Below are 15,044 nucleotides of genomic sequence, written 5' to 3' on the forward strand. Positions count from 1 at the left end.
CCTGTGTACCTGTACACTCAGATCCCTTTGCCTATCAATACTCCTAAGGGTTCTGCCATTTACTGTATATTTCCTATCTGTATTAGACCTTCCAAAATGCATTACTTCACATTTGTCTGGATTAAACTCCATCTGCCATCTCTCCACCCAAAGTCTCCAACTGATCTATATCCTGCTGTATCCTCTGATGGTCCTCATTGCTATCTGCAAATCCACCAACCTTTGTGTCGTCGGCAAACTTACTAATCAATCCAGTTACATTTTCCTCCAGATCATTTATATATATTACAAACAGCAAAGGTCCCAGTACTGATCCCTGAGGAACACCACTTGTCACAGCCCTCCATTCAGAAACGCACCCTTCCATCACTATCTTCTGTCTTCTTTGACCAAGTCAATTTTGAGTCCATCTTACCAGCTCACCTCTGATCCCATGCGACATCACCTTCTGCACTAGTCTGCCATGAGGGACCTTGGCAAAGGCCTTATTGAAGTCCATGTAGACAACATCCACTGCCCTACCCTCATCAATCATTTTTGTCATTTCCTCGAAAAACTCGATCAAGTTCATGAGAGGTGACTTCCCCTTCACAAATGTTGCTTTCACTAATACATCCATTTCCAAGTGGGAATAAATCCTGTCTCGAAGAATCTCTCCAATAATTTCCCTGCCACTGATGATATTGCAAAAGGTAACCTTGCATATTAGAATAGAATACCTACAGTGCAGAAGGAGGCCATTTGGTCCATCGAGCCTGCACCGACAACAATCCCACCCAGGTCCTATCCTCATGATCCCACATATTTACCCTACTAATCCCCCTGACACAAAGGGGTAATTTAGCATGGCCAATCAACCTAACCCACACATTTTTGGACAGTGGGAGAAGACCAGGTCATCCAAAAGAAATTCACGCAGATATGGGGAGAATATGCAAGCTCCCCACAGAACAGCCACCAGCCTGTAATTACCTGGATTATTCTTGCTACCCTTCTTAAACAAAGGAGCAACATTGGCTATTCTCCAGTCCTCTGGGACCTCCCCTGTAGTCATGATGCGGAGATGCTGGCATTGGACTGGGGTAAACACAGTAAGAAGTCTTACAACACCAGGTTAAAGTCCAACAGGTTTCTTTGGTAGCAAACGCCACCAGCTTTTGGAGCATTTGCTGCTCCTTCATCACTCACCAATGTTCCTAATGGTGGGGGTGTCCAGAACTAGGGGTCATAGTTTGAGGATAAGGAGGTGAACTGAGATGAGGAGAAATTTCTTCACCCAGAGGGTGGTGGATGTGTTAAATTCACTTCCTCGGAATGTAGTTGAGGCCAAAATGTCTAATATCAATTAGAAATTAGATACAGCTCTTGGGGCTAAAAGGATCAACGATATGGGAGGGGTATCAGGTTATTGCATTCGATGATCGGTCATGATCAAAATGAATGGTGTAGCAAGCTCGAAGAGCTGAATGGCCAACTCCTACTTATCGTTTCTATATTGTTTGAAGTCCCAATCAAAATGGACTGAACCATCTGGCTTCATAATTGGCACCACAGGTGCTACCCATTCCGCAAACTGGACAGTTTTAGAATCATAGAATCCTACAGTACAGAAAGAGGCCCTTCAGCCCATCGAGTCTGCACCGAACATAACCATAGAATCTTAGAACCCTACAGTACAGAAAGAGACCCTTCGGCCCATCGAGTCTGCACCAAACACAATCCCACCCAGGCCTACATATTATACCCACTAATCCTTCTAACCTACACATCACTGGACACTAAGGGGCAATTTCTTAGCATGACCAATCAACCTAACCCGCACATCTTTGGACAGTGGGAGGAAACTGGAGTACCCGGAGGAAACCCACACAGACATGAGGAGAATGTGCAAACTCTACCCAGACGGTGACCCGAGCTGGGAATCGAACCCCGGAGCTGTGAAGCAGCCATGCTAACCACTGTGCTACCATGCTGCCCACATTATACCTAAATTATACATCATTACACCTTCTCATCCCAATCTTTTAATTTCTGTTTCCACTTTCTCTCTTTAAAGTAAATGGAACTGGGCAGGCCTTGCAAAATTATGGAACTGCATCCAGATCAACATGTCACTTTAGCTCCTTTTATTGTTCCCATCCCTTCTCAAAAAACCTCCTGGTATTTTGGCAGGACTTCATTCAAACAGGCATTCTCCAACTGGAAAATGTTTACCAAACCAATTGGATTTCTCTCAGCCAGTTTTGCCCCATTAAGCTCAACCCTGAGCCCTCCACTACCATTAATGGTAACCAAACCCAGTTGTTTTTTGTAAGAAACAGGAACAAAGGTCATACCCACAACTCTCAGTAGTTCCCCTGTATGAGTCCTCAGTCTTGCCAAAGTGTTGGTTAAGGAAAAACATTAGAGTCCAGTGTAAATTTTGCTGAACACTGCTTCCCCGACTACAGATACGGCCGCAGCTCTGTCAACCTCCATTAATACTGATTGTCCATTTAGCCTTAAGGTTATTTTAATAGTTTCTCATGTGGTCATTGTTATGCAATTTAATTGATCCTATTCAGATGTAGGTGGGGCTTCCAGAGTGTGTATTCTGCTGGTCATCAGCCTATGTGTCATTTTGACCTTCTTTTGCTGCTCTGACTCCGAATCCCAGCAACAGTTACAATGACTTGCCAGGCGGGATTCCACAGGGATTGTTGTCTGTCTGGTCCAAACTTGGCCTTGTTTTGAGTGATCCTCCAGGCAGACTTGGGTTTACTAGCTTCTGGATCCTTCCTGAGGGAGGCTATATAATTTCCTGCCCCCAAGTCGTGGTTCCCCACCTCCATTGCACTGGTGTGGGTGTCCACTTCCATCGTATGCCCCACTTGCTGCATTTTCTAACGACAAAGTCAATTGTTGTCATTTACAGACCAGTTGGATCTCCACTAGCAGGTATTTTTGGATAGTTACATTATTTATCCTGCATACCTGCTGGTCTCTTAACATCTCATTTATTGTCAAGGTGAATTAACAAGCTTCTGCCAGATGTCTCATCCTTGTTAAGAAATGCATGACAAACTCCCCATCTCCTGGATTGCTGAGTAAAACCAGTATCTTCTTAGGATCAGAGGTGGCTTAGCATCACAATATTCTTTCACTAGGTCTGCCAATTCCTGGAACGTTTTGGTGTCTGGGGCCTCCGGGAAAGTTAAACTGCACACAACAGAAAATACCAATGTTCCAAACACAGTCAGAAGAATGACCTGTTGCTTTTCATCTGAAACTGTCATTAGCCCTAAAAAAAATTGCATTTGTTCTCCATATCAGGCCCAGTCCTCCACAGCAAAGTCAGAAGAGTCCAGTTTCCCACACAGACGCGTGATGCCTGACAATGGCTTATCCTGAATGTGTCACAGCTGTTAGTGAGCAAGTTCCTTCAGGTCATTCTTTTCTCCTTGTCACCACTGAAATAAATCAGAGGAGGCTGGTATGCCTTCACCAGATTCCCTTTTATTTACAAGCTCTCTTTATGTGCATAGAGTATTACAAGCTTTGAGTCAGCATTCAGAGTGCCAGGAGACCTGACAGTCCCAGTTATATACACAACAAAGGCTCCCTGATTGGACCGGCAATAAAGAACTATGTCTGAGAATTCATATTCTAAGAAGCCAACCCTAATGGCCTCATTGAAGCCACTGTAGATTAGCACATGGAAGTGTGACATTGCTGCCATCACAGAAACATGGCTGAAAGAAGGGCAGGACTGCAACTAAGCATACAGGGGTATAGGATTTAGGGTGAGACAGAGGCGGGTTAAAAAAGGTGGCATAGCACTATTAACTGAGGAGTCCATTACTGCAATAAGGGATGATGATATCTTGGAAGGGTCTTCAAATGGGGCTTTGAGGATAAAACTTTGTGGGTAAATTTGTTAAGAGGGCAGCCACGTTATATTATTATAGGCCCCCAAAGAATTAACAAGAACTAGAGGAACAAATATGTAGACGGTTCACAGAGGTGTGTAAGATTAATAATTGGGATAATAATACTAGAAGATTTCAACTTTTCCAATATAAACTGGGATTGCCCTAGTGTTAAGGGTTTAGAGGAGATAGACTTCTTGAAATATATTATAGGCGGAGAAAGAACAACTACAGCCATGATTTTAACAACGCTAATGCATTGTTAATGAGTTAAGCATATTGGAATTTTTGGTCCAATTGTACTTAAAAACAGATGCAGGCCGCAGACTGGTCTGGGTGCAATGTGCTGACCAAATATGAAAAGTTGTTTAGCAAGAACTTGACTTTATGGCAGTGCACTGAGATTTATGGGTTAACCCATATATGAATATAAAATATATACATCGACTTGTGGATAGCTGACAATTTACACAGGTCTGGTAGCATATACTGTATTTAACTCAGTATCTACTTTTACATGTCGATGCCATGAATTGGGTAGACAGGCATTAACCAGAGATATTGGAAAGAGGCCAAAGAATGTGAGAAATTTTGTTAATAATGGCAACTGGCATCTGATAAGTTGGGAATTGGGAGAGGAAAAGATACAACAATCTTGACCCAAGATTGATGATTAAATTTCTTTCTATGCTATTTGAAAAGTGACTGGATAGATTATTAATAATTAAGGGTGCCTTAAAAATAGTGAAAATGTGCATATTTATTGCTTTATTAAATATTATTTTCTGCTACATTCAAACTAACAAAGCAATTGCTTCCTTTGGAGAGCACAATGTAATTTGAATTGTTGTCAGATACACTAAAGGAAAAGATGTCACTGGCCCAATTTTCCCCAAAAATGGCTCAAGTGTCAACAATGAGAAAACTGGCGCAATCTGTGCAACCCGTTCAGTACAGATTGGGCCGCAGTTATCCCACACTCTTTTGGGAGATTGGTGAGTTGCCACGGACATTGGAACACCCTGTCCTCTTCGACAGCATGTTCCCCATCCTGCCCAACACAGATTGCCAGCATTGGGGCCCTCCCAATGGGTGTCCATCATGATCTCAGATATGATCCACTTTGTGACTCCCATTAAAGACCCCCATCACAGCCCCTGCCAGCTTAGACCCCACCCCTGCTCAGGTCCCACCCCTTGGCAAATTGGCAGTGCCCAACTGGCTTTAAGTTGCCAGGTAGGCACTGCCAGATTGGCACTGCCAGCTATGATCCAACCATCCAGGCACTTCAATGGCCTCCAAGCCCCCCAGCTTGGCCATCCTTCCTGGTCTCCGGTAGTGGAGACCAGGAGTGATTCTCACCAGGCTTGTGCTGAACCCTAGAGTCAGAAGATCCCAGGAATTGGGAGAATCCGGCGCAGAATGGGCTAAGCATTTTAAATGCTCCTTTAAGTATGCTGATTTTTCTCATGCCATTTCTGGCTGAAATCCAGTTTGTGCCAACAAAAAGGGACTGGGACGATTGCAATCCATTTGAAGTTGGGTGCAAAACCCATTTTTAGCCCCTCTTGCAGTTTTCTGGGATTGGCATAATCTGTGCCAGATGCGGGCAGGGCAGAAAATCTCCCCCTTTTTTGTTTGATTTCTGTAGTTAAAGGAACAACATTTTTCATTGTATTCCACCTACCTGGGTTCACTTTGTCCAGATCCACATATAAACGTAACATCACTGACCCCAGTAAGTACCCAAAGGCGGGCCCAAAGACAGAAATGGCAAATAGGATTGCTGGAAAAGGGAAGAGAAAAAAACAAAATTTAATAGCCTGTGAAGAAATATTGTATGGTCCCAATATCATTGTAATGTACTGTTAAACAGACCGTGGGGGCTGCATCTGTGTGCACGTGTGCTTTGTGTGTATGGGTTGGTGTAATGAATTTAATTAAACTGAGGACAGTTGAATTGCAATATTTAAATCATCAAAGGGCTTTGGCGTAAGAATTTGCAGTGGAAAATAACAAATTTAAGATGGCATTTTAAGGAATGAATTGAAATTTGCATTACAAAGAACAAAGAACAGTACAGCACAGGAAAAGAGCCCTTTGGCCCTCCAAGCCTCTGCCGCTCATTGGTCCAACCAGACCATTCGTTTGTATCCCTCCATTCCCAGTCTGCCCATGTGACTATCCAGGTAAGTCTTAAATGATCCCAGCATGTCCACCTCCACCACCCTACTTGGCAGTGCATTCCAGGCCCCCACCACCCTCTGTGTAAAAGAACGTCCCTCTGATATCTGAGTTAAACCTTGCCCCTCTCACCTTGAACCTGTGACCCCTTGTGATCATCACCTCCGACCTGGGAAAAAGCTTCCCACTGTTCACCCTATCTATACCCTTCATAATTTTGTACACCTCTATTAGGTCTCCCCTCATTCTCCGTCTTACCAGGGAGAACAACCCCAGTTTACCCAATCTCTCCTCATAGCTAATACCAGGCAACATCCTGGTAAACCTCCTCTGCACTCTCTCCAAAGCCTCCACGTCCTTCTGGCAGTGTGACGACCAGAACTGGATGCAGTACTCCAAATGTGGCCTAACCAACATTCTGTACAGCTGCAACATCAGAATCCAGTTTTTATACTCTATACCCCATCCTATAAAGGCAAGCATGCCATATGCCTTCTTCACCACCTTCTCCACATGTGCTGCCACCTTGTGGGCTTGCACACCTAGGTCCCTCTGACTTTCTATACACTTGATGGTTCTGCCATTTATGGTATAACTCTCCCCTACATTAGTTCTACCAAAATGCATCACTTCGCATTTATCTGGTTTAAATTCCATCTCCACCCAATTTTCCAGCCTATCTATATCCTGCTGTATTGTCCGACAATGTTCATCGCTATCAGCAAGTCCAGCCATCTTTGTGTCATCCACAAACTTACTGATCATACCAGTTACACCTTCTTCCAAATCATTTATATATATCACAAATAGCAGAGGTCCCAGTACAGAGCCCTGCAGAACACCACTGGTCTCAGACCTCCAGCTGGGAAAAAACCCTTTGACTGCTACCCTCTGTCTTCTGTGGCCAAGCCAGTTCTCTACCCGTCTAGCCACCTCTCCTTGTATTCCATGAGCCTTAACCTTTTTCACCAACCTGCCATGAGGGACTTTGTCAAACACCTTACTGAAATCCATATATCCATAGCCCTTCCTTTGTCAACCGAAGGCGATAAGGGAGTGAGTTGAAGCTTAACTTTTACTTCAAAAAGAAAATTTAAACTGGCAAAGATCATAAAGGAATAAAGCAAAGTATTAAATTTATGTTTACCCAGAAGTAGTAGCCATAAAAAAGTTTTATATTGTCATTTCTAACAAGGTTCAAAATGAAAGAGAAAAAAAAGCATATTTAAGGAAAGCTGTGTAGGTAGAGAATGGCCATGTGATATCCTACAGAATGTGTTGCATTTGAAATAAGCTATGAGAAAAGTAATGTGAGCTTGAGCCATCCTCTGAAAAGTGTTTGTCTGCTCCAGAAAACAAAGTTTCATTGAAGGCTTTGGACCTCATCCAATTTTTTACTTATGTCATTGGTACTGATGTGCACCATGACCTTTGGCTGTTCAACCTCCCCTCCAGAATGTCCTGTAACCGCTCCAAGACATTCTTAACTCTAGCACCAGGGAGGTAACATACCAACCTAGAGTCACGTTTGTGGCCACAGAAATGTCCATCTATTCCCCTTACAATTAAATCCCCTACAAAACTATTGCATTCTTACACTTTTTACTCCTCCCCTCTGCAGCAGAACCAACCGTGCTGCAACACATTTGGCTGCTGTTGTTTTCTCCTGAAAGATAATAATAATATCCAAAGCAGTACATGTGTTTTTCAGGGGAATGACCACAGGAGATTCCTGCACTGCCTGCTTAGGCCTCTTGCTCTGCCTGGTGGTCACCCATTCTCTTCCCACCTGGGCAATCTTAGCCTGTGTTGCGATTATCTCTCAATACGTGCTATCCATGATAGTCTGCCTCGCGGATGCCCCAGTGTTCCCTGCTGCTGCTCCAGCTTTGAAGCCCAAGTTTCCAGGAGCTGCAGTTGGAGACACTTCCTGCACATACGCTAGCTCCGGGCATAGGAAATGTTCCTGGCTTCCCACATGGAGCTACCATGGTTTGTTGCTCTCCTGCCGTGACTTAACCCTTTCAACTAAACCTGTGGAAAATGCTTTATATCAGAATATATCCAATTCTCTTGGGCTCTTCTTTCTTGGTCCTCGCTACTACATAATATAACCCTCACAAACTATAAGCCACTAAACTTCAAATAGATCTAGCAACAGAAGACTGGGCATCCATGAGATGCTGTGGGCAATCATCAGGAGCAGATCTGTACTCCAGCACAACCTGCAACCTCATAGCACAGCATATCCCCCATCAACAGCATCAAGCCAGGATATCAACCCTGGTTCAATGGAAAATGCAGGAAGGCATGCCGGGAGCAGCACAAGGCATACCTAAAATGAGGTGTCAACCTGGTGAAGCTACTAAACAGGCTACGTGCATGCCAAACAGCATAGAAAACAAGTGATAGTCAGAGCTAAGCAATCCCACAACCAACAAATCAGATCTAAGCTCTGAGTCATGCCACATCCAGTCATGAATGGTGGTGGACAATTAAACAACTCACTGGAGGCCAATTCGATTCATTCCACATGGTTGAAGGCACTCGATACTGGAAAGCAATAGGCCCTGATCATATTCCAGCAATAGTACTGCAGACTTGTGCTCCAGAACTTGCCACTCTCCCAGCCAAGCTCTTCCAGTACAATTACAACACTGGCATCCATCAGACAATGTGGAAAATTTCCAGGTATGTCCAGTACACGAAAAGCAGGACAAATCCAACCTGGCCAATTATCGCCCCATCAGTTTACTCTCGATCATCAGTAATGTGATGGAAGAGGTTGTCAACAGTGCTATCAAGCAGCACCTGCTCAGTTATAACCTGCTCAGCGATGCCCAGTTTGGGTTTCGCCAGCATCACTCAGCTCCTGACCTCATTACAGCCTTGGTTCAAACATAGACAAAAGAGCTGATTTCCAGAGGTGAGGTAAGAGTGATAGCCCTTGACACCAAGGCCACATTTGACTGAGTGTGACATCAAGAAGCCTTAGCAAAATTGGAATCAATAGGTATCAGAGGGCAAACCTTCTGCAGGCTGGAGTCAAATCTGGCACATAGGAACATGGTTGCTTTTGGGTTGGGGGGGGGGGGGGGGGGGGGGGGCGGTGGTCAGTCATCTCAGTTCCAGGACATCTCTGCAGGAATCCTTCAGGGTAGCGTCCTTGGTCCAACCATCTTCAGCTACTTCAGCAATGACCTTCCTTCCGTCATAAGGTCAGAATGGGGATGTTTACCAATGGCTGCAAGAATGTTCAGCACTATTCATGACTCCTCATATTCATGTTCAAATGCAACAAGGTCTGGACAATATCCAGGCTTGGGCTGATAAGTGGCAAGTAACCTTCGTGCCACACAAATGCCAGGCAATAATCATCACTAATGAGAGACACTCTAACCACCGCCCTTTGACATTCAATGGTATTACCATCACAGAATCTCCCATTGCCAACATCTTTGGGGTTACCATTGATCAGAAACTCAACTGGATTGCCACATAAATAGAATGGTTGCAATACTCCAAAGGAAGTCTGAGGCCAGGAAGTTTCAGAGTATCTCACTTCCTGACTGCCCAGAGCCTCTACATGGTACAAGTCAGGAGTGTGATGGCATACTCTCTACATGCCTGGATGGGTGCAGTTCTAACAATCAACAAGCTTGACACCATTGAAGGGGATGTGCCGGCGTTGGACTGGGGTAAACACAATAAAAAGTCTGACAACACCAGGTTTCAGTCCAACCGATTTATTTGACAGTAAACTCACTATCAAATAAATCGGCTGGACTTAAACCTGGTGTTGTCAGACTTTTTACTGTGACACCATTGAAGCCAGCTTGATTGGCAGCACATCCACAAACACCAACTCGCTCCACCAATCAGTAGCAGCAGTGTGTGTTATCACAAGATGCACTGCAGAAATTCACCAAAGTTCCTTGGAAAGCACCTTCCATACCCACAAGCGCTTCCGTCTAGGACCAAACAGCAGACACAGCAGGAATATAGGAATACCACCACCTACAAGTACCCCTCCAAGCCACTCACCATTCCAACTTGGAAATATATTTCACTTCCTTTGCAGTCGCTCGGTCAGAATCCTGGAATTACCTCCCTAACATCCTTGTGGGTCAACCCACAGCATGTGGATTGCAGTGTTTCAAGGTGGCAGTTCACTACCACCTTCTTAAGGGCAAGTATGGATGGAAAATGAACCTGGTCTGTCATGGCATCCGTTCCATGAATGAATAAAAAAAACAAAAAAACCTCTGAAATGTGCAATAAAAGTATTACAAGTGGGAGATGAACTGATTTCTGCCTACAAGTCCTGGGCCATTGTGGTGATTTTTATTTGTAAAGTTTTCTTGTGTAGGTGGCTAGTCTGGTCTTCAAATCTTTCAAGCTCAGGAGTTGTATGCCTGAATTGGAGGCAGTTACATCGGAGACAGTGGGTCCAATGTCCGCCTCCATCTTCAAGGAATGGCCATTCACCAGTAATTCTACTATTACTGGCTCAACTTTTATTATTACAAAATGATTCAGTTGCAGTGTCCCTATCTCTGGAAGGGGAGATACCTGCATGGTACCCTCAGGTACCAGCCTCAGCTTTCTTCCTAGGCAGCGCATGCTTTAACTGTTCTTGAAACATAGCCATGGCTATCCCTTTGACAGTGCTTGTAATAATCCATCAACTGGTATCTACACCTCTCTGGCGTTCATTACAAACCTGCGATCTATGCTGTCTCCTTTTCATCTCTAAGCTCTACCCACAAAGCTTCATTCGATGCACCCTCCAAGGTATCATCTCTCCTTCCTTCAGTAACTGACTCCTTAACTAATAATGCAACGTCTCCTCTTCTTTTACCCCCTCCTCATCTCACTTGATGATTCTATATCCCTGATTGTTGAGCTGCCAATCCTGGCACTATAACCATGCTAAATGAGATAGACTTCGAGCAGATCTAGCAACTCAAGACTGGGCATTCATGAAGTACTGTGTGCCATCAACGCAATCTGTAACCTCACAAAAACTTGTGTCCCCCTCAACCATTAGCATCAAGCCAGGGGATTAACATGGTTCAATGGAAAGTGCAGGAGGGCATGCCAGGAGCAGCACCAGACATACCTGAAAATGAGGTGTAAACCTGATAAAGCTACCAAACAGGACTACTTGCATGTCAAACAGCATAAACAGCAAGTGATAGAGCTAAGCTATCCCACATCAACGGATCAGATCTAAGCTCAGTCCTGCCCCATCCAGTCATGAGTGGTGGTGGCAATTAAACAACTCACTGGAGGAGGTGGCTCCACAAATATCTCCATCCTCAACAGGACGTCTTGCTGAAATTGTACAAGACGTTTGTAAGGCCAACTTGGAATACTGTGTGCAATTCTAGTCACCCTATTATAGAAAGGACATTACTAAACTAAAAAGAGTGCAGAAAAGATTTACCAGGATGCTACTTGGACTTGATGGATTGAGTTATAAGGAAAGGCTGAATAGACTGGGGCCTTTTTTCTCCGGAGCGTAGGAAGCTGAGGAGAACCTTATAGAGGCTTCCAAAATAATGAGGGGCATAGACAAGGTAGATAGTCAATATCTTTTCCCAAAGGTAGGGGAGTCTAAAACTAGAGAGCATAGGTTTAAGGTGAGAGGGGAGAGATACAAAAGTGTCCAGAAGGGCAATTTTTTCAGAGGGTGGTAAGTGTCTGGAAAAGCTAATAGATAGAGGTAGTAGTAGAAGTGAGTACAATTTTATCTTTTAAAGAGCATTTAGATAGTTACATGGGTACGGTGGGTATAGAGGAATATGGGCCAAATGCAGGCAATTGGGATTAGCTTAGGGGTTTTAAATAAAAAGGCAGCATGGACAAGTTGGGCCAAAGGGCCTGTTTCCATGCTGTAAACCTCTTTGTCTCTATGATGGAGGAGTCCAGCACATCGGTGCAAAAGGTACGGCTGAAGCATTTGCAGTAATGTTCAGCCAGAAGTGCCAAGTGGATGATCCATCTCAGCCTCCTCCAGTGATCCTTGCATCACAGACACCAGTCTCCAGCCAATTCGATTTACTCCATGAACACTGCAAAGGCTATGGGCCCTGATAACATTCCAGCAATATTACTGAAAACTTGTGCTCCAGAACTTTCCACTCCCTTAGCTAAGCTCTTCCAGTACAATAATAGCACGGTCATCTATCTGAAAATGTGGAAAATTACCTGTACACAAAAAGCAGAACAAATACAACCCGGCCAATTACTGCCAAATCAGGCTACTCTTGATCATCAATAAAGTGATAGAAGGGATCATCAACAATGCTATCAAGCAGCACCTGCTCAGTAATAACCTGCCCTGTTTGGTTTTCGCTCGGGTCACTCAGCCCCTGACCTCATTACAGCCTTGGTTCAAACATAGCTGAATTCCACAGTTGAGGTGAGATGACAGCCCTTGACATCAAGGCATTCGACTGAGTGTAACATCAAGCTGCCTTAGCAAATCTGGAATCAATGGGTATCAGGGGGCAAATTCACCGCTGGGTGGAGTCATTACCTGGCATAGAAAGATGGTTGTGGTTGTGGAGGGTCAGGCAATCTCTGCTCCAGGGCATCTCCACAGGAATCCCTCAAGATAGTGTCCTAGGCCCAACAATCTTCAGCTTCTTCATCAATGACCTTCCTCAGTCTTAAGGTCAGAAGTGGGGATTTTTATCGATGATTGCACAACGTTCAGCACCATTCATGACTCTTCAGAAACTGAAGCAGTCCATGTTTAAATGCAACAAGATCTGGACAATATCCAGGCTTGGGCAGACAAGTGACAAATAACATTCAAGCCATGCAATGACCATTGCCAATAAGGGACACTCTAATCACCGCCCCATGACATTCAATGGTTTTACCATCACTGAATCTCTCACTGTCAACAACTTTGGGGTCACCATTGACCAGAAATTCAATTGGACGCCACATAAACACAGTGGCTACAAGAGCAGGTCAGAGGCTAGGAATACTGTGGCGAGTAACTCACCTCCTGGCTCCTCAAAGCCTGTCCATCATCTACAAGGCACAAGTCAGGAGCATGATGGAATATTCTCCACTTGTCTGGATGGGTGCAGCTCCAAAAACACTCCAAAGGAAGTTTGACGCAAAGCAGGACAAAGCAGCTTGCTTAATTAGCACCACATCCAAGACCATCCGCTCTCTTCAGTATCGATGCTCAGTAACAGCAGCGTGTACTATCTATAAGATGCACTGCAGCAATTCACCAAAGATCCTTAGACAGCACCTTCCAAAACCACAACCACATCTATCTGTAAGGGCATCCTGACTTGAAATATATCACCATTCCTTTGCAGTTGTTGGGTCAAAATCCTGGAATTCCTTCCCTAACAAGTCAACCCACAACATGTGGACCGCAGTGATTCAAGAAGACAACTCACCACCATCTTCTCAACAGCAAGTAGGGATGGACAATAAATGCTTGCCAACCAGTAATATTCGTCCCACAAACGAATAATAGAAAAATGTCTACTGCACTGCCCTCATCTATTTTCTTGGTCACCTCTTCAAAAACTCTATCAAATTTGTAAGGTATGATTTCTCACACACAAAGCCATGCTGACTATCTCTCATGAATCCTTGCCTTTCCAAATGCATACAAACCCTCTCTCTCAGAATCCTCACTGACAGTAGATTTATCGGTCTGTGGATTCCTGGCTTTTCCCTACCACCTTTTCTCTATAATGGCACAACATTTGCCTTCCTCCCATCTTCCGGCACTTCACCTGCGGCTGACAATGACACAAATATCTCCTCTACTTTCCTTGCTTCCCTGGGATACAGTTGATCGGGTCCCAGGAATTTTTCTACATTTATGCTTTTTAAAAACTCTAATACCTCCTCTTCTGTAATGTGGATGCTTTTCAAGACATTATTATTTACTTCCTTGAGTTCCCAGCTTCTATGTCTATCTCCGTGGTAAATACAGATGAGAAATATTTGTTTAGGATCTCACTTATCTCCTCTGGCTCCCTTGTTGGTTTTAAAGGAGCCTTATTTTGTGCACAGTTACTCTTTTGCCCTTAATCTACCTGCAGAATCTCTTTGGATTCTCCTTTATCTTCTCTGAGTGACAGGGGGATTCTCAGAACACCAGGTTAAAGTCCAACAGTATTTGTCTTCTGAGGAGGTCGGTGCGGTTTTTTGCAGTGGCATGTTGGTACTGTCGATCAATGAGTCAAGCACCATATCCTGTTCTTAGGAGGGCATGAATGAACACCGCTCGACAACCTGTGCTCTCGTTAACCTGTGCTTAACCCTCTTTCCACTCACATTGCCTGTACCTTTAGACTTGATTATCTGTAAAGATTGGCATTCCAATCATTATTCTGTAAATTGAGTTTGTGTCTTTATATGCCCTGTTTGTGAATAGAACTCCCACTCACCTGATGAAGGGACAGCAGTCCAAAAGCTAGTGGCTTTTGCTACCAAATAAACTTGTTGGACTTTAACCTGGTGTTGTGAGACTTCTTACTGTGTTTACCCCAGTCCGACACGGGCATCGCCACATCATGACAGGCGGATTAGTAGGGTAAATGCATGGTGTTACAGGGGTATGGCCTGGTGGGATTGTTGTCAGTACAGGCTAGATGGGCCAAATGGCCTCCTCCTCCCAGTAGGGATTCTATGCTCTATGTTTGCGATAAGTGAGCATCTTCCCTTGAAAACCTAAGCAAATGTTGCAATTCTTTAATTAACGATATTGAATTGATGCTGAGAGCACAAACAAGATCATGCAGGTGCTGTAAACGTGATACAAGGACCATGAGATTACAATATAAATAATATAGTTTTACTGAGGATTAGTGTACTTTAGTAATACAGAACTTGAGTATTACTGACAAAAGCAACATGTCGAAGTTTTTTGTCTTGCGCTCATCAGGACATTCTGCAAGAATA

The 15,044-nt window shown here is 44.1% G+C and overlaps 1 protein-coding gene across 1 annotated transcript in view; it reads right to left on the minus strand.

Annotated features, from left to right (window-relative positions):
- The window catches only part of LOC145341392 (solute carrier organic anion transporter family member 2A1-like), a 229,316-nt gene that overhangs the window by 173,485 nt on the left and 40,787 nt on the right, over nt 1-15,044 (minus strand). Inside the window, exon 4 of the mRNA XM_080186332.1 lies at nt 5,596-5,694. Coding sequence (XP_080042458.1) covers nt 5,596-5,694 — 99 coding nt within the window. The remainder of the gene's footprint in view (nt 1-5,595; nt 5,695-15,044) is intronic.

This window comes from Carcharhinus amblyrhynchos, chromosome 3, assembly GCF_965287045.1.
Source record: "Carcharhinus amblyrhynchos chromosome 3, sCarAmb.v2.hapA, whole genome shotgun sequence".
Lineage (NCBI taxonomy): Eukaryota > Metazoa > Chordata > Chondrichthyes > Carcharhiniformes > Carcharhinidae > Carcharhinus > Carcharhinus amblyrhynchos.